At 51.2% G+C, this 23,818-nt stretch overlaps 1 protein-coding gene across 1 annotated transcript in view; it reads right to left on the bottom strand.

Moving 5' to 3' along the window:
* AXIN1 (axin 1) overlaps positions 1-16,084 on the bottom strand; it is a 73,159-nt gene extending 57,075 nt beyond the window's left edge. The window contains exon 1 of the mRNA XM_069870111.1: positions 15,113-16,084. Within this exon, the coding sequence (XP_069726212.1) occupies positions 15,113-15,990 (878 nt within the window). The 5' untranslated portion in view covers positions 15,991-16,084. The remainder of the gene's footprint in view (positions 1-15,112) is intronic.
* Between the last annotated feature and the right edge of the window lie 7,734 nt (positions 16,085-23,818).

Here is a 23,818-nt window from a genome sequence, read left to right as displayed (position 1 = left end):
ACAGAGGACAACAATTAAGAAATAGCCAATTACATTTTACAAGCTCAGGATAATCAAAAGCTTCCTCAAATATCTAGAGTTGCAATAAGCACTTAGAAATGGCAACTCCCAACAAATTGCAGGTAATTTAGAGCAATCCACACAGATGACATATTTTCCTATCTGTGCTTAAAACCTTCAAACTCAGTTCTGAAAAACAGGGCAGGAGTTCCTGGAATGTATCACTGCCGATTTCTATAAATAGCACCCTGCCCAATCCCACCTCCGCTGGCCTTGGAAGAGAGATGCAGGACCTTCGGTCACTGTGCTGTGAAGAGGAATTCACCACCAGAAGAACGGATGTTTGATCAGATATTTAAAACCATGGGGGATCCTATACCAGCAAACAACAACAAAAAAATCCATTCCTTCTGTTATTTGAAAAAAAAATACTCCATTTTAATACTGCATAATTTGATTTAAGCCTTGTAGTTTTTAAAGGAACAGCCACCTGCTGTATTTGTAACCCAATGCCCTAGCTCCCACGCAGTCAATGCACGAGAACCAGGACTAAACAATGAATTAAAAATCATTCAATGACTGAGAGGAAAGATACCTTTCTCTTTTTCCAAACATTAACCTTTTAAACTGGTGTTTTTAAAACACCCCTAGAAGTGCAGAGAAGGATAGATGGACAAGGATATGATCTAGCCTAGATGTCTGGTACAGTGGGGCAGTTTCATTCCCCACTTCTGATGCTTTTTTTTTGGTGGTGGGGGGGGGGGGGAATGCTCTTCCTTGCTTACGTGGCTTGGGTTGCTGGAACTAAATTTCTACCTCAGAGCAGGGCTCTTGTATTGTATTTCATGACTATTCACAGTGATGCCTTCCTGTCTCCTGGCCACCAGTCCAGCTGTTGGTGCCACTACTTCAGCTGTAAGAGCTTATGAATTTCTGCAGGGCTTGTTGCTAGTTAAAAGCAGATGCAGTGCTTCAAACACACGTGTGACAGATGAGGACACGCTTGGCAGTTAACTAAGAATTAGATCTTAGGAAGAAATTTTTCACTGTGAGGGTGGTGAGGACACTGGCACATGTTGCCCAGAGAAGTCATAGCTGCCCCATCCCTGTTCAAGGCCAGGTTGGATGGGGCTTTGAGCAACCTGATCCAGTGGGAGGTGTCCCTGCCTGTAGCATGAGGCTCAGAACTGAATGGGCTTTAAGGTCCCTTCCAAACCAAACCATTCCATGATTCTAGGATTCCAGAGAACTAAAATCACAGAGGTATTAGTTGGAAGGGACCTCATGAGGAGCAGAGCAGTCCAGCCTCCAGCTTGAGTTGTGACTGCTGTCCACACCAGGTAAGGTGGCCATGGCTGAGGCACCTACTGAGAACATCAATGTCTTAAGAAATCTAGTGAGAAAAGTAAAATCATAATCAGCTGTGGTGAGATACTGGAACAGCTTTTTCTGATCTTGCATCATAGGGACCACAGGAAGAGCAAGAAGGAAGGATTAACCCAAGGAAAGTCAACAACGGGCTTAGAAGAGTTGGGGACAAGCTCTAACACACCTCTCCAAGAGATGACACACCTGTTTTGTCCATTTGGGAAGTCGGAAATAGGAGGGATAGTGAAGTACTAATAAGGCACTCTTGAGTTCTTGGAGGGCACCCTGACCTCAAACAGCCCATATGGTCAGCAGGTCCCCAGCCAACACAGGGCCACACCATCTATCACCTACACCATTCCACCTCCCCAAGCTTGGATCACTGCAGGTCACAGACCGCTGGTGTTATTTCCCCACTGTCCTCCCCTCCTTCCCTGCTATAACACTGCCACTCCGATGCTGCCCATTTCCTTTCCCACCCCTGAAATCCTGCTCTCTGGTTCCAAATTCACACTCTGCTTACAGTAACCCAGAGGGAAATGATGCACTGAGTGCTGGGATTGCAAAATGGGAAATCCAGCAGCCTAGCACAAATAAACCACAGCTGCAACATCGGCTGGGGATGGGGACTTGGTGCAGAAGCGTCCATGTAGGAAAGGTAGTGCTTGTGGAAACCCTTTTAGGGCCCAAAGGGATTGACTGTTTCATACAGAGTTTAGATTTGCAACATTAACTGCTGACCCTAAAAAGGAGGAAACATTTCTTTCCAAACTCTTTGCCCATCACAACTACATTGGCAACAACGTAGATAGAAAGAGACCCCTCTGCTGTACTCCAGGGGTGCTCTACTTGTCCTCTGTGCCAAAGGCAGAGTAACCCGATGTTATAAACCCAGTCCATGCTCGGTTATCTCTCAGGACTGATTGCAATTCTGTTTGACAAACCTGCCTATTTCATTAAGTTGCTACCTACACGAGTTAGATAATTTCAGAAGCTTGCCCTTGCGATCCTGATTTTGCCTATCAATGTGTGTGTGTCCCATTCAAAGACAAAAAACTACTTTTAAAATGTAGATTTTAAAGGAAGCACATTTTTCTTCCCTGCTAATTGCTTTCTGTGGCTTGGCAACACCTTTGTGGACAATACGTGTTCCTGCCACTACTGTCCCATCTGGAACGAGAGGTTTGGCTCCAGTCCCACCCTCTTTCTTCAGCTCAGACTTCCAGGATGATTTCCAAAACTGGGAAGTGAGAGGATTACGCTCTGTACCACCCGAGGCAATACACTACACCCAAGTCCACAGCCCAAGATGGGCTACCTGGGAGGGTTTCTGTCGTCTCTGGTGCCAAGCCACAGGCAGCAATTAACAAAGAAAAAGGGTTGCTCCTAGCTTGACTGCTGGCAATGTGGTTGATGTCTCCAGACAGAAGAACCTACACAAGGTGAGAAAGGTAGCAACTCATACAAAGCTGACTCAGGGCATCACTGACAACGACCAAAACCCAGGTGACCTTGCTGAGTCTAAGGAACTGCTGCCTCACAAAGTCTATCCTACCATCGGGGAGGCAAATTCAGGGAGCTCCAGGATACATCTACCCTTCTGAGCATGTGAAAGAGCTGTGGGCAAGCACTGGAGGACTGCAAGGCCAGCATCTTCACCATAAAATTGGTGGGCTACTGGCTCACTACAGCTCCAACAAGCCACCTCTCCAAGACCAAGTGCCCAACACAAGTCGAGGGACAGTCAACTTCAAGGAGAGGAGCTCTAGCACTGCATCAAGAAAGGAAACCAGATGAAGATGGAGCCAGCTGACCTTTCTGCCAAGACTGCTACAGGATCAGAAAAGCCTCCTCGAGCTCTCGGCTAAAGTTGCCGCTGCAGGCAGCAGGACTTAGCAGCCAAGGGGACAGAACATGCTCTGGGGTTCCTGCCTTCCTCAGATTTACTCCTCTCCCATCCAAGCAGTGTGATGGAGCTCGACTGGTGAACCGTCCCAGGGACTGTGGGCACCCTGGTAATGCCTGGCTCAGAGACGCAATGTCATTCTCTGAGATCCTTCCTCTCCTCTCCCTGCTCCACTGTAGCGAGCGAAGTGAAGACAGTGCCAGTTGCAGAGGCATCCGTGCCGTGCCTCTTGCTGAGCCTGATGAAACTGGAAGGCATTGGTTGCTCCGCAGTGACGCCCACAGCAGCGTGGGCTGCCCTCCTGGCCACGTGGGCAAGCGCCCTGCCCTGCACCGATGTTATCTGGGCCGGGGAGCTGGGCAGGGTGCTACGTCAGCAGAAAAACAATAAACCCCCAACCATTTTTAGTCAGTTCAGTGTAGTGCATTTCCAACTTCTTGGTAATCACTGCGAGAGAAAAAAGGGAAAAATGCCCCTCACACCACAGGCTACCTTCGTCTGAAAATAAATACACTGAGCTTTGCCCAAGCGGGCACTAAACATCGGCACATGCAGCGGCACGAGGGAAAGGACTATACCGTAAAGCACCCTAAGACCAATGCAGGAGGTAGTTGCAAGTCTGTCATATGCAACAGAGACCACATAAAGGGACTTCACTTCTGCCCTGGACCACTATAATTCACAGATGCTGCTGGAGGGGCATAAAGAGGAGAACAGACACAGCCCATGGCTCGGCTGTGGTTGCTGCTCCCCAGCCACCTCTCACCTCTCCACCAGACACATCGGTGTATTTTTGTCATCCAGCTGCTACAACCCTTGCCACCAGAGAGCAAATCCACCTGGCACAGTTATTAAACCGGCGTGAGCCTCAGCACCTAGCCTATCCCAGTGCCAGCCACTGCTAGGACTGGTTCCACCTTACCCATGCAAAGTCTGGAGATGGAGAGGCTCGCAGAGACAGAGGTGTGCAAGGTTTACCTCTGACGGGATTTAGATCTGGAGTGCTTAACACGGCAAACTGCTGAGCCAGGCATTTACTCAGGTGTATAAACATCAGGGATGGCAAGCTCCAGCCTTGCAGGAATTCTCCTCCAAAGCTTAAGAATAAATTCAACATGTTTTTAAATAATTATGGATGAATCATTTGAAAAAAAAACTTTCTAAATTTTATCTCCAGTTGCTGACAGTGATTGTGCAGCTGCTTTGTTTTTAATTTAAATACATATTCCCACCTACTTGCACTCTCAGCAGGGAGCAGAGCACTTCAGGGAGCAGAAATCCTAAAGCATAGGCTGACATTTCCTTTTGGCCTTTGGAAGTGACAGAACACTTAACACTAAACTTAATTTATTTGAGGTTGGAGAAGGGAAAAAGGGGCTGCAAGAAGCCCATGGTCCCCACCCAGAAACCTGCACACAAAAGAATACTGCCTTTTAAACTGGTAGGTTAGGTCTGAGACCAGAGTGAAGGTTTGTCAACCATGACAAGCTACGGCTTGTTTAACAGTCGACCGGAGGGTTGAAAAGTCTAATAAAACCGAAGGGCCTTCCATAACAAAGCTGCTACCACTGCCGGAGAACATTCACACCCATTCAGTGGGGTTTGTTCTTTTTTTTTCAAACAAAGGTATTTGGAGGCACTAAAGTGAGCACAGACACACCAAAACCTGGCAGCAGAAACTGAGGCTGGAAAAAAACTGAAGGGAGCAATAAGGAACACAGTGAGAACAATGAGAGTAACTAAGCAGGGGAAGAGATAACAAAAATGCTGCCTGACCTCCCATCACTTGGATGCCTTTCTAAAATAGACATTTTAGCCTGACCGCAAGCCATTGTGCAAGAACCACCGGGTGAAGCTGCAGGACCTGTTATCTCCAGGATTACCAAAGGAAAGTTCTCCCCATGCCCATCTGGAAAGCTTCCTCTCTTCAGGAGAAGGAAGGTTTATGAATCATTTAGCAGGAATGCTTCTTCTGGGGAAGACCCAAACCTACCACTGGGGGGACAGCAGGATGCTCGGTCCTGCCAAACACCTCCACCAGTCGGGCTGATTTCCCCAGAGGCAACACTCAAATCACCCCTGGGTCACAAACTTCACTGCAGGTATCTGGAGGGGAAAAACACAATGCTGTTTCACTGCCTACCCCAGATGACACATCCACACATCCTTCACCGCCCATTTCCATCCCCTTTCAACCTCACCATCTTGAAGAAAAGAGTGTCAAGGGAACTTTTTGAAAGTAGCTTTTCAAGTTTCCCTGAATGCGCACATATTCAAAGACACATTCAAATATAAATACTTCCATGAAAAAGGCAGTGGCTTCTGCTGTTTCTTTACCTGGCAGAGCCATGGATTGAGCCATAAAGGACTCAGGATGATGGTCTTTGTCCAGTACCAGAAGAAGACACATGCTGCACGCACCTGAGGTTGCCAACACACCCAACAGCTGCTTTCTGTGGCTTTGCTCAAGAAGGAACATTTTTCATTTCCTAAGAAATAAATGTTATGACAGTCACATGGACTAAATTAAAAGTACAAAGACAAGGCTTCTGAGCTAAAGACCCCAACTTTTTATTAAAAAAAAAAAAAAAGAATACACGCCCTGTGGAAATCCAATCTGGGTAGGGCCATGAGGAGAACAAGAAGTTTCCAAGGTCACGTTTTAAAATCTTTTGAAGCAGGAATGAAGCCAATGTCCGAAGGAGGCATTTTGTGCTGCAATCTGTACAGAGCTTCCCTTTCTTCAGCACGCTGCAAATGTTACAGTGCAAGAACTTGCTGTCTTTGCTCGGGCACTCTTATTTATACACAATAAAGCCCTTGTGCAGGAGATCAAGGCTGTATTTCATTGATTTGACACGATGGTTAACCTGTGAACTTTGCCCCTGCTAATAGAATAATTTCTATTTGTTGATCCCTCTTTTGGGATCCTCAAGGGTAACAGCCGCTTCAGCCCAGCTCTCATTTGCATGTCTGGTGCCAAATGGTTTTACAGCTCTTACTTCTGCGGGGCAGAGCCAGGATAAAGTTAATCAAACCCAGTAGTTACAGCTGGATACAAAGTCCCCGCACCCCTCTTCCGACCTGCAGTTCCCAGGAGCTCCCCCTGCAACTTGGCTCTGATTTACACTTGCTTGTGAAAGTGTGGAGAGGTCCTGGGCTACCAAAAGATGGATCCCACCTGAATTCATGCACTGGCCGGGGCTCCCAAAGTAGCCACCTGGACCAGGCTGGCAGGAACAGCACAAAAAGGAAGTCCCTCTTCCAGATAGATCTCACCCAGCCTGAAAAGCTGATTGCCAGCCAAGAAAAAGACCAAAATTTATGACTCAAAATGGCAAATCAAAGGCTAAAGACAGTTTTCCAGCAGAGCTAACTCACTCTATAAACGTGGACTGCTGAAAAACAGGCAATCCCACCTCCCCATTCCCACTGCTCTCCTTCCAGCACCAGAATTCCTTTGAACACATCCCAGAGATAAACGATAAAACCCCTAAACTGCGAGTAAAAAAAGGAAAATTAAAATGGAGAGAGGGAGAGGACTGAGACTCCCTGGAAGACAACAAGACAGGGAATATGTGGGGGTCAGAGGAAGAATAAATCCCAGTAGCTTCTGGTCACTTGCTCTGGAGGTGGGTCCAGGGACCAGGTCTCACTGGGTACTTCAAAGAGTTTCATTTCCTCCAGCTATAGTTCTCCCTCCCTTTCTGTTTTTCATCAGGAGAGACAAAAGCCATTCATCTATCAGCTACTTAGATCAGCCTTCAAAAAGCTGGTACTTCCAGGACAGATTGTATCTTGGGGGCCAGAGGACCACAAAATTCCAGGACTTGCTACAGAAGTGTACTCTGTAGTCTTCAAAGGCAAAAATCCATTTTCCACATGGGTTTTATAGAATTTGGATAATCTGACTTAAAACTGCAACGGTTCTACTTAAATCCATCACTGCTTTACAACAGTGAAGAACCTGGACCAGGGCTGCGAGTAACGATGGTTTTGCCTTTACACACAAGCGTGACCTGCTACAATTGAATTTCTGAGTGTAACCGTGGGCAAAGCTACTTGCTGTGGCACATGGCAGAGGGGAGCAAGAAGATATGTGTCTCCAGAACAGCCCTTTCCTGAGGTCCCCAGACAACGAGCAGAAGTTCAGGGCTGCACCAGCGAAGGAGCATCTTTGCCCTCGCCAAGCAGAGATGGGCACTGCAGGCCCCAGAGAAGCTCAAACATGAGCCATGTTGTGTATGGAACAGTAGGAAAGGGGGCTGGTGAGGGGGCTGGAGAACAGGCCTTACGAGGAACGGCTGAGAGAGCTGGGGGTGTTTAGCCTGGAGAAGAGGAGGCTGAGGGGAGACCTCATTGCTCTCTCCAACTACCTGAAAGGAGGTTGTGGAGAGGAGGGAGCTGGGCTCTTCTCCCAAGTGACAGGGGACAGGATGAGAGGGAATGGCCTCAAGCTCCACCAGGGGAGGTTCAGGCTGGATATTAGGAAAAAATTTTTTACAGAAAGGGTCATTGGGCACTGGAACAGGCTGCCCAGGGAGGGGGTTGAGACACCTTCCCTGGAGAGGTTTAAGGGACAGGTAGATGAGGCGCTGAGGGACATGGTTTAGTGTTTGATAGGAATGGTTGGACTCAATGATCCAGAGGGTCTTTTCCAACCTGGTGATTCTATGATTCTACGAAAACAACTGAGCCTCTTAAACGAATCGCCCCAAAGCTGGCTGTCCGCTGGGGATGGTGCATTTCCAAGAGGGTCATCTTCGTAGAGGCCAAAGCTTCACTTCCAAGTGAAGTAGGCAGTAATTAGCTAATTAGTGGCATTAGGATGGATGGTGTCAGACTCATTTTATATCCGATACGCTCAGAAGCGCAGCTCTCCTCTGGTATTGTTCCACTTCCAAATCACCTCCGCTAACCCAGTGACAGCCCATTGCCATGGAAGAGGAGGACGCTAAGGCATCAAGGACCACCTCACCACGCCAGGATGGCACATCACCGGCTCCACCGCACTGCCAGGCAGAGCAAACCGCTGCTCTCAACCGAGTGTCAAATCTTTTCAGAAAGATACTCAGAATTATGTTCACCAGCAATTTGACTTTTTAATCATTTCAATTACTGTGACTAAAACCCTTCAATCGGAACAAAACCGGGAAAAAATAACCCCTCTCCTTCTGAAACAGCCTGCCCGGCTTAACAGACCATACCAAATCGGGAAGGTTTTTGCTTTTGTGGTCTTCACATATTTCATTTAATGCAGATAATTAACCTCAGTTTCTAATTTCAAATCCTCCACATAAGGGAGTGAAGTGATTGAATACATTCACTGACAGACGGAAAATTAAAATATTACTACAGCTTCTGCATGTGACTCGAAAGACAGGGCCTTGCAAAAGATCTTTCTTCTTTATTTGACTGATTAACTGTAATTTGCTTAATGGATTTAAGGATGAGCCTAATAATCCAATGATATTTCCAGGAACTGATTTAGGATCAACACCTCTGTTCCGAGCTTTTTTTAAACACAATGATTTTCTGCACTATGCAGGTACTTCTGAATCCTGATTTCTATGCTGATAAAATCATAGAAACATGGAATGGTTTGGGTTGGAAGGGACTCTAAAGATCATCCAGTTCCAACCTCCCTGCCAGGGGCAGGAACATCTCCCACTGGATCAGGGGGCTCAAAGCCCCATCCAACCTGGCCTTGAACACCTCCAGGGATGGGGCAGCCACCTCTGCTCTGGGCAACCTGGGCCAGGGTTTCACCACCCTGACAGCAAAACATTTCTTCCTAAAACCTCATTTCAATCTCTTTCAGCTTAAAGCCATTTTCCTCCAGTTCGATCCCTGTGCTCTCTGATCAAGAGCCCCTCCCCAGTTTTTCTGTAGTGCCTTTCAGCACTGGAAGCTGCTCTAAGGTCTCCCTGGAGCTTTCTCTTCCCCAGGCTGAACAACCCCAACACTTTTTTCCACAGATAGTGACTACCTGACTGGCCTTGCAACATGCAGCCACAATGCTGGAACTGCTTGGAGCCCCTTTTGAAGCCTCAAAGCTCAGGATGACCCACAACCATGACCCCACAACCACAGCATGCTCTGATGACCCAGTCCAGTGGGCAGGCAGGACTTTTTGCATGGTTTGGGAAGGTGGGGAAGTCAACAGCTCAACCCTAACACAAGACCATCGTGCATTCCTTTAACATCCCCGCACCCTCCTCAGTCCCTTTTCCACCAAGAAAGCCTGGTGTAACAGGATTTCACAGTCTGTCTCAATAGTTAATAAATCCAGGATCTAACGGACTGTTCAAGGAAAACATCCAAGAGGCAGTCATTTTTAAAGTGTCCAACGGTAACTAATGATTCGAGGGATTAGTCCGTTACAGCAACAACAAAGAAACTCTTAAAACATACAGCCAAGCTGAATGGCAGATCAAAACTAAGGTGTACCCACTCTGTGTGTTCCTGGGGTCAGTCCAGCTCCCAGTCAGCCACTTAGCACCCAATCCTTTCTGAAACTGGGCAGCCAAATCAGCCTGACTTCCAGCCTGGTTCTCAGAATCCAGTATATTATGATTTCTGCCATCATTGCACATAAAGAGGTCCATCGCCAACACCAGACCAGACAGGCTGTGGCTCTAACCCAGCTGTGAAGCCCTCCAAGGATGGAGATGCCCTCCGCTCTGGTGACCCGTTCCCGGGCTGCATCACACTCCTCATGAAGCCTTTTCTTCCCAATGTCCAATCTGCGCTTCCCCAGCACTGAGAGAAGAACATCCTCCAGGTCTGCTTTTCAACTTCCCTTTCCTTCTTTTAAGAGAAAAGTTTCTGTAACCCAAGTAAGTCTGAAGCACGACAAAATAACGTAGCTTTTTGCTGGAGGAGGGGAGAAAACGCTATTCATTTATCAAAAGAGAGTGCTAAAAGCTTAACTACCTGTCTTTAAAAAGAAGCCAAAGCAGTGATCCAGAACCAAACAACAAACACACCACTTCTTCATCTTGATTTGTGTAGAGGCAAAGCTAAGCGCACAAAAGGTATTCTTCAAATAAAATCCATTTTAAAGCTTGGCACCCACCAGTATAAATACTTCACACTGTTAATATAAGCATTTCCATGCAGAAGTTTCATCAGGTTAACAATATATTTAGAAAAGCTGGCATAACTTCTGTGCAAAGCCACCATCAGTCTTTGCCTTGTGTATCTTAGGGTGCGGAGTCACTCAATTACCACTTAGCTCCATTAGCACCCACGCCCACCTCCCAGTCAGACCCACTGCCTTCTCTTCAAAACAAAGCAGAACCAAAACTACTCTTCTATAACTCATTTTCTTTACATTTAGAAACAGCCACAGACTCCAAACAGGGTTGCATTGATTACAAGGGGTGCTATGGGCCCAGCAATTTTAATTCCAGCTAAGTCAAGCTCAGCATCCAAAACTTTTCTTTCTGCCTTCACATACGAATAGCTGCTTTTTTCCAGCAACCACCCTCTCATGAAGCTCCAGCAGCCCAGCTCCAAGATGCACATGCTGCTGCTCTAGGCAGAGGAAGCATCGGTATACTTTAAGCTTTCTAAACACAGATTTCTGTATCAGAAAATCAAAATCATTCTGTTTTGCATGTCCAGTTTTCCACCCATTCCATACAGTTCGCACCAATTCCCTCACTGCACAATCTTGAGTTGGAAGGTTGCAATTTAACATTTAATAATGAATAAAGCACCAAAACCTCAAAATTAGGTATAAATTTTTGCTTCTTTGTGATACAGGCACAGCTTCTGACAGCTGGAAAGTTTACACTGCCCTAAGCAATGGAAAGATCCCGTGTCTTCCCTGAACCAGCCTACACTGCTCTTCTTGGCGTCACAGTTCATCATCGCACCATCTCAGAGCAGAGGTGGTCACGTCCCTCAAAAGCTCCTTCAGTTGTTTCTCCACTTGCTGTCCCTGCACAATCTGCTACGAAGGAGGGCTGGTTGTACATTTTGGAGAAGGGTAGCGCTCATGTGTCCAGGGAGGCTGCCAGTACACAGGTACAAGGACCCTCCTGATGACTTCTACCAGCCCCAAAAAAGAACTGGGTCACCCACCCTTTTCATCCGAACCACAAACCCTTGTGAAACATCACGAGCCTAGTCAGCTCAGCACTCTGGAAATTAAGGCTTAGATCACATAGCCAGCTCCCTTTAAGAAAAACAAACCACATGTACACCAAAGCCTCCACTGGGAAACTTCCCCATCCATGCCTATCAGCCCCACCACAATATTCCCAGATCTCACCTACCACTACCCTTCATCACCATCCTCCAGGTTTCCTTTTCAACATGTTGTGCACTTCACAACATGGGTCACAACCCAGAGCAACTGGCAGAACCAACCTACGTCTCCCAGCCTGGTGGTTGTTCAGAAGTGACGAAAGCAGAGCTGTTCACACATAACACTGTATGCTCTTCTTGCTTTCCATCACAGGAAGAAAGCAAAGGCAACAGCTGTAACTGCTGCTCCCCAGTACTTGGGGAGTGGGAGAAACACTCTTTCTGATCACGGAATCGTGGAATAGTTTGGGTTGGAAGGGACTTCAAAACCTTACAGCCCACCCAGTTCCACCCCCTGCCATGGGAAGGGACACCTCCCACTGGATCAGGGGCTCAAAGCCCCATCCAGCCTGGCCTTGAACACCTCCAGGGATGGGGCAGCCACCACTTCCCTGGGCAACCTGGACCACTGCCTCACCACCCTCGCAACAAAACAATTCTAATAAAATCTCACCTTAATCACCCCTCTTTCAGCTTAAAACCATTCCCCCCAGTCCTATCCCTGCACTCTCTGATCAAGAGCCCCCTCACCAGCCTGCTGTAAGGTCTCCCCAAAAGACCAGATCCAAAGCTAAAGAGAAAGCAGAAGAAACCTATCCTGACAAAATACACAATTGCGATCTTTCACCACCTAACACTACATTTCCAGCTTTTTAAGATGCGCTCAAAAATGAGGCTGTGGGGCGGTCCTCAGGCACAGGTTTAATTTCTGCTCTCCGGATCCGAGGAACGCCATCCCAGCGTGTCAGAAGAAGGTTAATGAACGATTTAGCCGCCCTCACAACCACGTTAGTGTCACTTTCGGAAGCTGCGAGTTAATGCCCGAGATCTTCGGGGGTTACCCTCTTTGAAGTTCACTGATCCATAACCAATGTCCAATTAATTTGCAGGAGCCTAACTATAATGACTATTGGCCTTTTCCTATGCATACAAAAACACAGTGGGTAATGGCGATGCTTTTGGCTTCGGGATATTCTCACATACACACGCACATTTGCACACCTTCAAAATACCCAACGCTAATGACGGGTTGTCTTCTCCCGTTTGAGGAATTTTTTATGTTTGCTCTCCCGAGAGCAGAGCCACCACATTGAGATTTATGACCTTTCTGCTGCAAAACCAATTTGAAACCGATTCAAGATGCTCATTTGCTAACAGAGAAATACTTCTATTGCATTTGCTCCGATTCCTCTTTATTTAGGGTTTCCATGGAAGCCAAGGAATAGAAGTTCAATCTTGGGAAGATTAAAGAGGCTCTCAGATATAATGCAAAACAGCTTATTTCAACATTCCCTCAAGAAGAGAAACAAGAAATTCTTCCACATATATGCAGAAAAATAAAAAGGGTTTGTGGAAATTTTCAGAATAAACTGGGACCCAGCTCTTCAAATGCCACATACAGACCCACCAGCTTCCAGCACTCTTATTCAGGTGAGACAGCAAATGAACAAAAAAGTCTACAAGATAAAGATGCTCCAGCTTAAAAACCAGCTTATTGAAGACACCTCTTGCTATACAACATCCAGGAAGTTACATTAATTCAACCACAGGTCTTGCTCAGAGGAACAATCACCTCGTAAATTAGTATCTCAGCAGATTTTTTTAGAATAAAAAACTGCAGAGATGATGCAATTCGGCAGCATCTTCCATCGCAATGCTCTGGACGCTACCAGAGCTGACATCCCAATGTTTGAGAAATAAGATAAACCACTTCTCTTCAGTTACCACAGGCTGAGAAACAATTCCTGTGCTAGTGAGAACGGTAAAGGTTTCCGTGCCTCCCTACCTGACAGGTCAAAGGAGCGTCAGCAGCCACAATGACAGGCTGTTGGACATTGCAAATTAACAGCAACACATTTTGCCTGACCTCCATCCCCCAGGTAAGGAGTTATTCCATGTTGTTCCAATCTGGTCTGAAAATGCCCAAGACCAAGGAAGTCTATTCCAAAACGCTTCCATCTCACTGCATGTTTCTTAAACCATTTTAAAACCTGGCACAGATATATTCAGTTCACGGATCAAGTGCATTTCTTCCTGAAGCCAGAGCCGAGAAGCACAGTCCTGCTTGCAGGTTTGTGCTACCTGCTCTAGTAAGAAAACCCAACACAGCAGAACCTCAAATAACTTATTTTCAATCCTAAAGCCATTATCACTTAAATAAGTCTACTTAAATCGTAGACTTTTCTAATCCTTCGCTTATGGCGAGTACCCGATTGCTCGGTCAAAACGCACTTCAAGATACATTCAAGGTTTTTATTAACTCCACGGGAAAGTCCCGGGATCCTGGGATTTTGTTTTTCCGACTCCTGATTAAAACAGCGGGAGTCCACATCAATTCCCCTTTTTCTTTTTCCCCCCAAAGACTTTCTCATGCTGCATCCCCCTCCTCAAAACCTAGGAGAAAACAAGACTCAAACCCAAGACGTTTCACCAGCTGAAAGGCGCTGAGACCTCGCAGAGGGCAGGATGCGTTTCCAGCTGCCAGCCCAAAGGGATGGCCGAGGGAGATTAAACACAGAAATGCTTTTCATAAGGCAGGTGGCTTTGAAGAGGACAGTTCAGCTCCTTCATTTTGTAATCTTCACAAAGCGTCAGATTTTAGCCTAAGCAGGTCTTAAAACAAGGAGATTTTATTTGAAAAAGAGGAAAAAAAATAGAAGTAGGAATGTGTTCTGGCCGGGTTCTGTTGATTCAGCAAGGGTTAGACACACACACGCTTATTGATCCCAGAGAGCTCCCTGCTAAGTTAATTGTCTGGAATTTTAACTGAGCTCTCAGCAAGTTTCAAAATCCATGTTGCTGGAAGTGGGTGGGGGACCCAGAAAAAAAACAGGCTGCAAAACTGTGCAACTCCTCCAGTTACAAACCCCAGCAATGGCTTTGATGAAGGGAAATGCTGCAAGAGGGAATGGTTTTAACCGGATTCAGTGATTCTGATTTTAACATCACTATGATTCCGTGCCAGGAATCTTGTGTGCAAAGCAGTACCATTTTCAGGGAGCACCATGATCCCTGTTTGACCCATATAAACATGACAGAGGTGAGGGTACCTCCTGCCAGCTTCCCGCAGCCTCTAGCTGTGGCTCAGCACAACAATTTCCTGGTGGATTCACACAGAGGAGTTCTACCACGAGGTGTAGTTGCCTGCATTCCCATAACTGAACACTGACCTTCCGCCAGCGTGGGATCTGGCCAACCTGAGGCTGCAGGTTGCATGACTCCCTGCGTATGCACGAGGGCCGCCCGCGGCTCTGCACTGCCCACCTGCCCCCTCACCGTGTCCAGCAGCAGTTTCCTCAGGTAAGGAACGTGCTGCAGGGATGACTCAGGGCAATCAGACAGAAACAGCCAAAGACATCCTTAAAATAACCCACAACCACTTTCAAATAAAGCTTTGCATTCTACCAAATCACCTGCACATCATCATCCCATACCGATACGGATGCCCCCACCACCCAAGGTCCTCCAAGGCTCCTCATCACCTTCATGGCAGCTCCCCAGTACACTCCAGCGCTCACCTACCTGAATTCCCTCCCCTCGCTGTAGCGTCGAGTCGAGGTGGCACGCTGGGTGGCCGTCTCCAGAAGCAGCTTCTGCGTCAACCTGCTGGAAGGTGCCGAGTCCCTGTTGGCCTCGGGCTCAGCCTCTTGGTCACATTTCCACTCCTCATCCTCGTTCAGAGTCGGCAGATAACCAGGTAGCCCTTTACCTGTCCCAGACCCCGAGCTCGGATCGCTATAAATTTTTGGACTTTCCCCACCTGTCCTCGTGTATTCCAAATAAATATCCGACTTAAGGAACAAAGGGTAGGTATTGTCTTCTATCATGCACTGAATCTCTGTTTGGGCCTGGTCAAACATGTCAGGGTCAATCTGCAGTTTCATGACGCAGTCTTTGATGAAGCTTTTTGTGGCCGGTTTGATCTGCCGGGAAACAATACTGTTGTTGTCGAGGATGTATTTTTTGTAAATAGCTTTTGCCAGCTTGAGTCTTTTTTCCTCATTAGATGCACAAGGCTCCAGCTTCCTGAAGCCACTGCAGGCAAACCAGAAGTCCAGCAGATCCGCGCAGTCCTCCTGTTTCAGGAAAGTCCTGAAGAGGTTGATACCATCTTGATCATCCAGCAAAGAGTGCAGCGACTCGGCCCACTTCAGGTAGGGTGGAGTTGGCGAAGCACTCCCCTCTGGCTCGTACCCCAAGTCCAAATCGGAGCGCCTCGGTGTTGCCGTGGATGTCTCATTTCTAACCACATCGCTTTTACCGGAGTAGAAACTGTGGCTAACTGGCCTTGGATCCGTGGACACAAGTTCCCCCTCCTCACCAGGAACTGGTGGCCTGGGAGCATCTTCAGTGAAGCTTCCTCCAAGGTCCAAGGGGAAGCCTTTTCCCTGGATATTCATTTTCCTGGTCCTTGCTCACACAGGAGCAGTGGGAAGTGAGCTCAAACCTCAAATCACCAATATTTGTAGCTCCAAGGTGAACAAGTTTTTTTGGCTGAAACAAATGAGAAAAAAAAAAATAAGTATCACTGTAAATAAACTCTCTTCTCTGCATCATTACTGTACCAACGCCTCTTTTCAGCTCTCAGTAACTTCAGAAAGCACAGAATTGGGTTCAAACCAGGCACCCTCTACAAATGACAATCACAGAATATACCAAAACTTTGCATTCAGCATTTGGCATCACTGACACAGCCAGTGCTACGCTAAAACAACAGCCAATTTCCCATCACTGGTGGTTCTACAGGATCCTGGGATCTAGCAGTACCTGCATCCAAGAGATCTAGGCTCGTGTACCACACAGTATCACAGGACATATGCCATTAACACCTCTGCACAGCCAGCCCGGACAGCACATGCACCCAGTCATATTAAGGCAGGATGCTTTTATCTGGCTACACAACTAGGAAATTCTCATCCCCAAACAAGAATTTAAGGCTCGTGAAAAATACTCTGAAAGAATATCCAGTTAGTCCCGAAAGCGAGACTGCACCTTAATCAAACACAGGTGGCTTTCATACGCACAAGTGACATACCAGCACCACATTCCTCGCAAATCTCTGCCTCTTAGAACTACACTGCGTCGCCTCGTCTAGCTCTAGGGGAATCCAGATGCATCGCTGACCCCCATATTTTGGGCATCTGGACTGCATTCTTGCTTCAGACGGGCTTGTTACTGCAGGAGCTCAGTCCTGGCACCGGGATTTTGTAGATGGGCCATTGAGAAAAGGTTCCTTTACGTTAACAACATCACACGCTACGAGGCTGGGAAAATTTCAGGCCATCAAAGGAAGATGAGAAAAGCCCCTCGAGAAGGAAATCTGACCAAGTACAACGTTTTTAAAGAGCAACGAGTCAACATGGAGGATGGGAGGGTGGGGAAGGCAATCTCTGGGTTGCTACTTGTGCTGCTTGGCAAGGGAACTTCATCATTTAAAGACAATAGCAAAAGTCTTGTTTTACAGAACAGCCTCAGCCTTGAAGCCCCGAGTACTGCAGAGCACCAGCCGCCTGACAAACCACTCCTTGCACTGGATGAACTCCATTGCATGTGAAAACACACTAGTAAGGACAGATTTCAGCTTGGCCTCCCTCTCAAAGCTCACCCCACCCTAAGAACACGTCTTTGGGACGCTTTGCCATTTTCCCCCCATTCCCTCTTCCTGGCCTAACCAAGAACTGCCACGTACACCCTGCCTGTCCTTACAGCCCACCTGCACATCGCAAAAAAACCACGGGCCTGACCGCTACCAAGCTTTGCAGGAGCCCATGCGGCCCTCAACACCTGGTCTGAGCCACTTGAAGCATCTGCTGCTGCCCTGGCACTACTGAACGTGCTGGGTTTTCATGCTATGCCACCCTTTTAAGTTGTTTTCAGCCTGGTTATGGATGTGAGCACGGGACTCACACCCATCTCCCCAGCGAAAGACCCCAGTTACCTCTGGCCAGGTGCTGGGACACCACAGGGCAGTGACCCCCAATCCTCCAGGGCAAGCCCCCAATCCCCTAGGGCAGCAGCCTCAATCTCCTAGGGCAGCTGCTCAATCCCCTAGGAGCCCTCCAGGCAGCTCTGCTGGCGCCTGGGGGAGCCCCCAACCCCTGGGGCAGCCCCAACAACCCCGAGGGAGACCCCAGGCAGGCCCCCCAACCCAAGGGGAAGGTCCTGGACCAGTCCCTCAACCCCCAGGGCAGCAACTTCAACCCCTGGGCATCCCTCTCCGGCCCCCAACCTCCAGGTATCCCTGCCCTGGCTCCCTACCCTAGGGAAGCAGCCCCCCAACCCCGGCGTAGGCCCCCAGCCCCAGAGGCAGCAACTTCAGCCCCCAGGGCAGCTTTGCTGGGCACCTTGGAACCCCTTAACCCTCCCAGGCTGCCCCCTCCAACCCCAAGGCAGCAACCCCAGCCCCAGGGCATCTCTACTCGGCCCCACAACCCCCGGGGCAGCCCCCTCGTTCAGCCCCACAACCCCCAGGGCAGCAATCTCAACCCTTGGGCACCAGCCCTGGCACCCCAGACCCCCGGGTCAGCAACCTCCGACCCCAAGGGAGCTTCCCAAACCGCGGGACAGCACCCCCAACCCCCAAGGCAGCTCCTCAAGACCCAGGATAGCACCTACAACCCCCAAGGCAGCCCCCCAACCCCCGGGGCAGCAACCTCCGACCCCAAGGCAGCCCCCTAAACCTTGGGACAGGGCCCCAGTCCCCAAGGCCGCCCCCCCGTCCCTGGGACAGCCCCCCCCCGACCCCCGGGGCAGCAACATCAACCCCCAGGGCAGCTCCCCCCCGACCCCAAGGCAGCCCCCCAGCCCCCGGGATAGCCCCCCCCCAACCCTTGGGACAGCCCCCCAACCCCCAGGGCAGTCCCCCCCCAACCCCAAGGCAGCCCCCCAACCCCCAGGGCAGTCCCCCCACAACCCCAAGGCAGCCCCACAACCCCCAAGGCAGGCCCCCCCAAACCCAAGGCAGCCCCCCAGCCCCCGGGACAGCCCCCCTCGAACCCAAAGCAGCCCCCTCGTTCAGCCCCACGTCCCCCCCCCCGCAGCTGCACCCTCAAGCGCAGGCATCCCTCCCCGGCCCCCCATCCCCCGGGGCAGCCTCCCCCGGCCCCTTCGGGAGCCCCTTAACCCGTGGGAGCCCCCCCCCACCCCCCGGCCCCCGGGGCTGCCCCCCATCCAGCCCGGGCGGCGCTCTCCGAGCCGGGCGAGGCTCCGTGCCGAGGGGCCCCGCGGGTGCGCGGGCAGCCCCGCCGCCCCCCCCCACTCCTCCCTCCCTTTCCCCGTTCTCCTCCTCGCGGCGGCCTCCCCGCGGCCTGGCGGCGGCGGAGCCGGCACTCACCGTGGCCTCGCGGCTCAGCGGCGGCGCGGGGCGGCGGCACAAAGCGCGCCCATGGCCGCGGGGCCGGCGCGGAGGGCGCAGCGGCGGCGGCGGCGGCGGCAGCAGCGGCAGCAGCAGCAGCGAGAGCCCCGCTCCGCCCGCGCCGCCCCGCGCCCCGCACCGCGGCTCAGCCGCGCCCCCCGCGCCCCCGGCCGGTACTGCGGGAGGAGCGACACCCGGCGGGACGGGGCGGGGCGGGGACGGGAGAGAGGCGGTGCCAGCCCCGAGCGCCGGGAACACCGGGAACACCGGGACCTGGGGGGCAGCGGGAATAGCAGCAACACCCGTACCCCGGGACCTTAGGGACACCCGGACCTCGGGACACTGGGAACACCGGGAACACCAGAGACACAGGCACCCCAAGACCTCGGGGACACCGGGATCTCGGGAACACCGGGGACACCGGCACCCCGAGATCTCGGGGACACTGGGACCTCGGGGACACTGGGAACACCAGCACCCCGGGACTTCAGGAACACCGGGACCTCGGGGACACCGGGGTCACCGGCACCCCGGGACCTCATGGACACCGGGAATACCGGGGACACTGGCACCCCGAGATCTCGGAGACACTGGGACCTCGGGGACACCGGGACCTCGGGGACACTGGGATCTTGGGGACACCCGGACCTCGGGACACTGGGAACACCAGCACCCTGGGACTTCAGGAACACCACGGACACGGGGACCTTGGGGACACCGGGGTCACTGGCACCCCGGGACCTCATGGACACCGGGAATACCGGGGACACTGGCACCCCGAGATCATGGGGACACCGGGACCTCAAGGACTCCGGGGACACCAGCACCCCGGGACCTCATGGACACCCGGAATACCAGGGACACTGGCACACTGAGACCTCAGGGACACCAGGGACACCGACACCCCGGGACCTAGGGGACACTGGGGACAGCAGGACCTCAGGGACATCAGGAACACCAGCACCCCAGGACCTAGGAATCCCACACCCCCACATCTCGGGAACACCAGGACCTCGGGAATCCTGGGAACACCAGCACCCTGCACCTCGGGAACACCAGGACCTCAAGGTCCCGCACTCTGGCACCTTGGGAACACTGGGAACACCAGCTCCCCAGGATCTCAGGATCCTGCACCCCTGCATCTCAGGAACACCGGGACCTCGGGATCCCCAGTACCTCGAAAACCCTGGCACCCCAGGACCTCCAGGACTTTGGGACCCTGGGAACCCTGGGATTGTGTCATCCCCAGGACCTCCGCACCCTGAGACCCCCAGGACCCCAGCACCCATGGCCCAGGGTCTGAGCATGGAGCTGGGAGTCCCAGGATCATGCCTGAGGGTCCAACGTGGAGCTGGGAGCCCTGGGAGCATTACCAGTGGTCCAGGCACAGGACTGTGAGAGGTTCCAGCATATCAGCTGCGGAGCCCCAAGCACTTGGCCAAGTGTCCAACATGGAGCTGGAGGTCCCAGGAGGATGACCAAGGGCCTGAGCACAGAGCTGGGGGTCCCAGGATCATGCCCAAGTCTCCAACACAAAGCAGGGAGCTCCAAGAGCACCAGCCAGGGTCCAACACAGAGTTGGGGGCCCCAGCATCACAGCCAAGGAGCCCCAGACACTTGGCCAAACGTCCAACATGGAGCCGGGGGCCCAAGGAGCACAACCTAGGGTCCAACATGGGGCTAGGAGTCCCAGGTGCTTGGCCAAGGGTCCAGGCATGGAACTGGGAGCCCCAGGAGCACGGCCAAGGGTCTGGGCATTGAGGTAGGGGCTCCAGGGGCATGGTTGAAAGTCCAACACAGAGCTGGGAGCCCCAGGCACATGGATGAAGGTCTGGGCATGGAGCTGGAAGCTGGAGGTGCACTGGTACAGAGGCGGATGCCTCAGGAGCACAGCCAAGGGTCCAACATGGAGCTGGCGGTCTCCTGGGCATGGCTGAGGGTCTGGGTGTGGAGCTGGGGGCCCCAGGCAAGCAGCTGAGGGTCCAACACAGAGCTGGTAGTGCCAGGAGCGTGACCCATGGTCCAGGAACAGAGCTGGTCACCCAGGATTATGGCCAAAGGTTGGGGCACAGAGCTGGGGGGCACAGCTGAGGGTCCAACATGGAGCTGGGGTCCCCAGCAGAGCCCCAGCTGGGCTGATGCCTCGCTCCAGAGCTGAGCAGCTCCAGGGTTCGCTCCAAGAGCAACCCAGCAGGGCTCCTCCAAGCATCCTGGGCAGGGGATGGCCTAGGAGAGGGTCACGCTTTGGAGAATTCCAAGGCCTGGTGGAGGAGCTGGCTTAGTTCTGCAGGGAAAAGGCAACAACCCTCAGAGGCACTGCCAGCCTCTGCTGCTCCGTCCCGGATCAAACAGCAACATCTTTAGCCAAGCTCTGCTCAGGAGGAATGGTACCGGTGGGATGGGATGGAGGAGCACGGTGGCTGCTCTGCCAGCGGCTCTTGCCTCCACCAAGAACCAGAGCTGGTTCAGAAACTGCAGCACGTGCCCTGCTTCCCTGAGCTGGGTAGTTCTGTGACAGGGAGAAATAAGGGGGCTCTCCAAGAGGTGGCCGTGGATGGGCTGAAATGGGTCAAACAACGTGGAGACTCCCAAGAAGGTGGTGGGGAACCTCGCTTACCCCGAGATGGAGCTTCTGGCCAGGCAGGGCATGCCAGCACTGAGCCTGCATTGCAGAAAGAAGGAGGCGATTGCCAGATGCAGAAACCAAATGAGAGTAGCGTGACGGATGGGGAAGTGCGAAGCCTGCTTCTTTCCTGGAAAGCGGTGATACGCTCAGAGCCCTGGGACTGCGCCAGGCACAGCCTGCTACTCTCCAAAAACCTGAACAAACAAGCCACAAAGCCTCTAAAAATCAGAAACTACTCAGAAAGATTTCCAAGAGGGATAGTTTGGGGCGTTTGATGCAATTATTCTACTGCATGTGCCTGTTCCTATGCATTTAGGGAGCGCTTTCTGAAATGTACATCTTTTTTTTTTTCCAGCATTCCAAAATGCACAGAAGTCGACACTGGGCAATGCTGCTTCCCTTCCTGCCCCAGTGCCGAGCCCGGGCAGACGATGCAGCTCCTTGTGCTCTTTCATGTGAATGATGCTCGGAGCTGATTTATATGTAGCAGTGCAACACTGATCTGAGGCATAATAATAGGAAAGCTGATGTGGGATTCAGCTGGTAAGGAATTAAAGGATGGGAATATAATTAATGCAATCAGCCTGGTTTCTGGAAAATAGCTCTTGTCAAACTCTGATGTCATCCTTTGAAGAGATTACAAGTTTGGCTGATAAAGGTTATGGCATAGGAATAATAGACCTGGACTCCGTTCAGGCATGTGACTTAATCCATATAGTATTCTGATTAAAAATTAGCACAATACAACATCAAGAGAGACACCTTAAAGGGACTGGGAGCTGGCAAACCGACAGCCATCAATGGGGAATCCCTGCAGAATGGGAGCGCGCACAGTGGGTGTCCGGGAGCTGGATGGGAAGCCCAACGCTATTCAGCATTTCCATCAATGGTCTCGAAATAGATTAAAAGGCCCTGCTGAGAAAAACGCCGAGGCCAGGGAAATGAGAGGGGCAGGAGACACGGACGAGGTCAAGACAGCCGTAGAAAACTTCATAAGCTGAGTCGCGGGGAAAGAAAACGTGGTTGAAAGTGAGCAGCTGCGAAAAGATCCCGTTGCTGAGCACACGGCGCTTCTGCTGGAAACCAGCGCTCTGCCAAGGAAGGATCCAGAGCGGAGCTTGGGAGGCAAGTGGGGCAGCACCAGAGCAGCTGACTCCCCAGGGAGGATGTCCTGGCTGGGCTGGGCTGCTACAGCAGAAGCAAATCCAGCATCCATATTTCAGAAAGGATGCTGAGAAATATGAGAGGAGCTAAACCTGACCTCTGCTTTGCAGGGGGATGCCTGAGAACCACAGCCTCCTTTGCTAGTTCAAAGGAGCCCCAGGGATGCCTCGATTAAGTGCTTAAGCAACTTCATGGGTGAGAGATGATCAGGTATTAGAGAGCTTTTCATCTCCCAGAGAAAGGCCCAGCAAGATTTCATGGCTTGCATGGAGTTTGCATGAGAAACCAGAGCTAGATTTGTCTGTGACAAGGGGGGTGCTGAGGGGGTGGGGGTGACGAGTTTGGGTGCACCAGCCTCCTGCCAGGCTGGGGAGGTGCAGAAGGCTCTGGCCAGCCAGCGTGTCCCTGCAGCACAGGATCACTGTGCACACTCCATCCTCACACCCCGAGAAAGCGGAGCCAGCACTGCCCCATCCAGTGAAGGCAGCTGCTCCTTCGTGGGCTGGAAGGGTTGAATTCCCCACAGGCTTATGCCTCCTGGTGTCTCCGTTTTAGAAAATGGCTCTCCCAGCCCTGCTCAGCCCTGCTAAAGGGCCTTTAGCAGGGCTGAGCAGGGCTGGGAGAGCCATGGGCTCCCTCTGGAGCTCTCTCCTTGCCTTTCACACCTCGGTTTGCCCATGCTGAGGAGCCCAGTCCCAAGGGGCCAATATCAGCTTCTTCCAGATTTACCTGGGGACATCAAACAGGAAAAACCCCAAACCTATCATCCCTGACTGCACAGAGGAGGAATCATCCTGCAAAGTCTTTCAACAAAGAGTAAAGAATTGCAGTGGATCATCTCTCCCTTCTCCATCACCTGGAAGTGTGACCCTGCCTTATATCTCCCCAAAACTGCCATGAACAAGGTGCCAGGGGTGTTTTGGTGCAGACTCGGTGCCAGTCTGGGATGCTGCATGCTTCCCAGCTCCCAGAGCACACGCTTAGTTCTGCATGGAAGAGCCAGCAGATGCTACTGGTATAGAAGCTGCTCTCAGTCTCTGGTCTAAAAGCTCTGGGGCTGTGTCCAAGCAACCCGACACTGTAC

This window comes from Phaenicophaeus curvirostris, chromosome 16 (genome assembly GCF_032191515.1).
Source record: "Phaenicophaeus curvirostris isolate KB17595 chromosome 16, BPBGC_Pcur_1.0, whole genome shotgun sequence".
Classification (NCBI taxonomy): domain Eukaryota; kingdom Metazoa; phylum Chordata; class Aves; order Cuculiformes; family Cuculidae; genus Phaenicophaeus; species Phaenicophaeus curvirostris.
The sequence above is the reverse complement of the archived record's forward strand: the minus strand, read 5'-3'. Positions and strand labels throughout refer to the sequence as shown.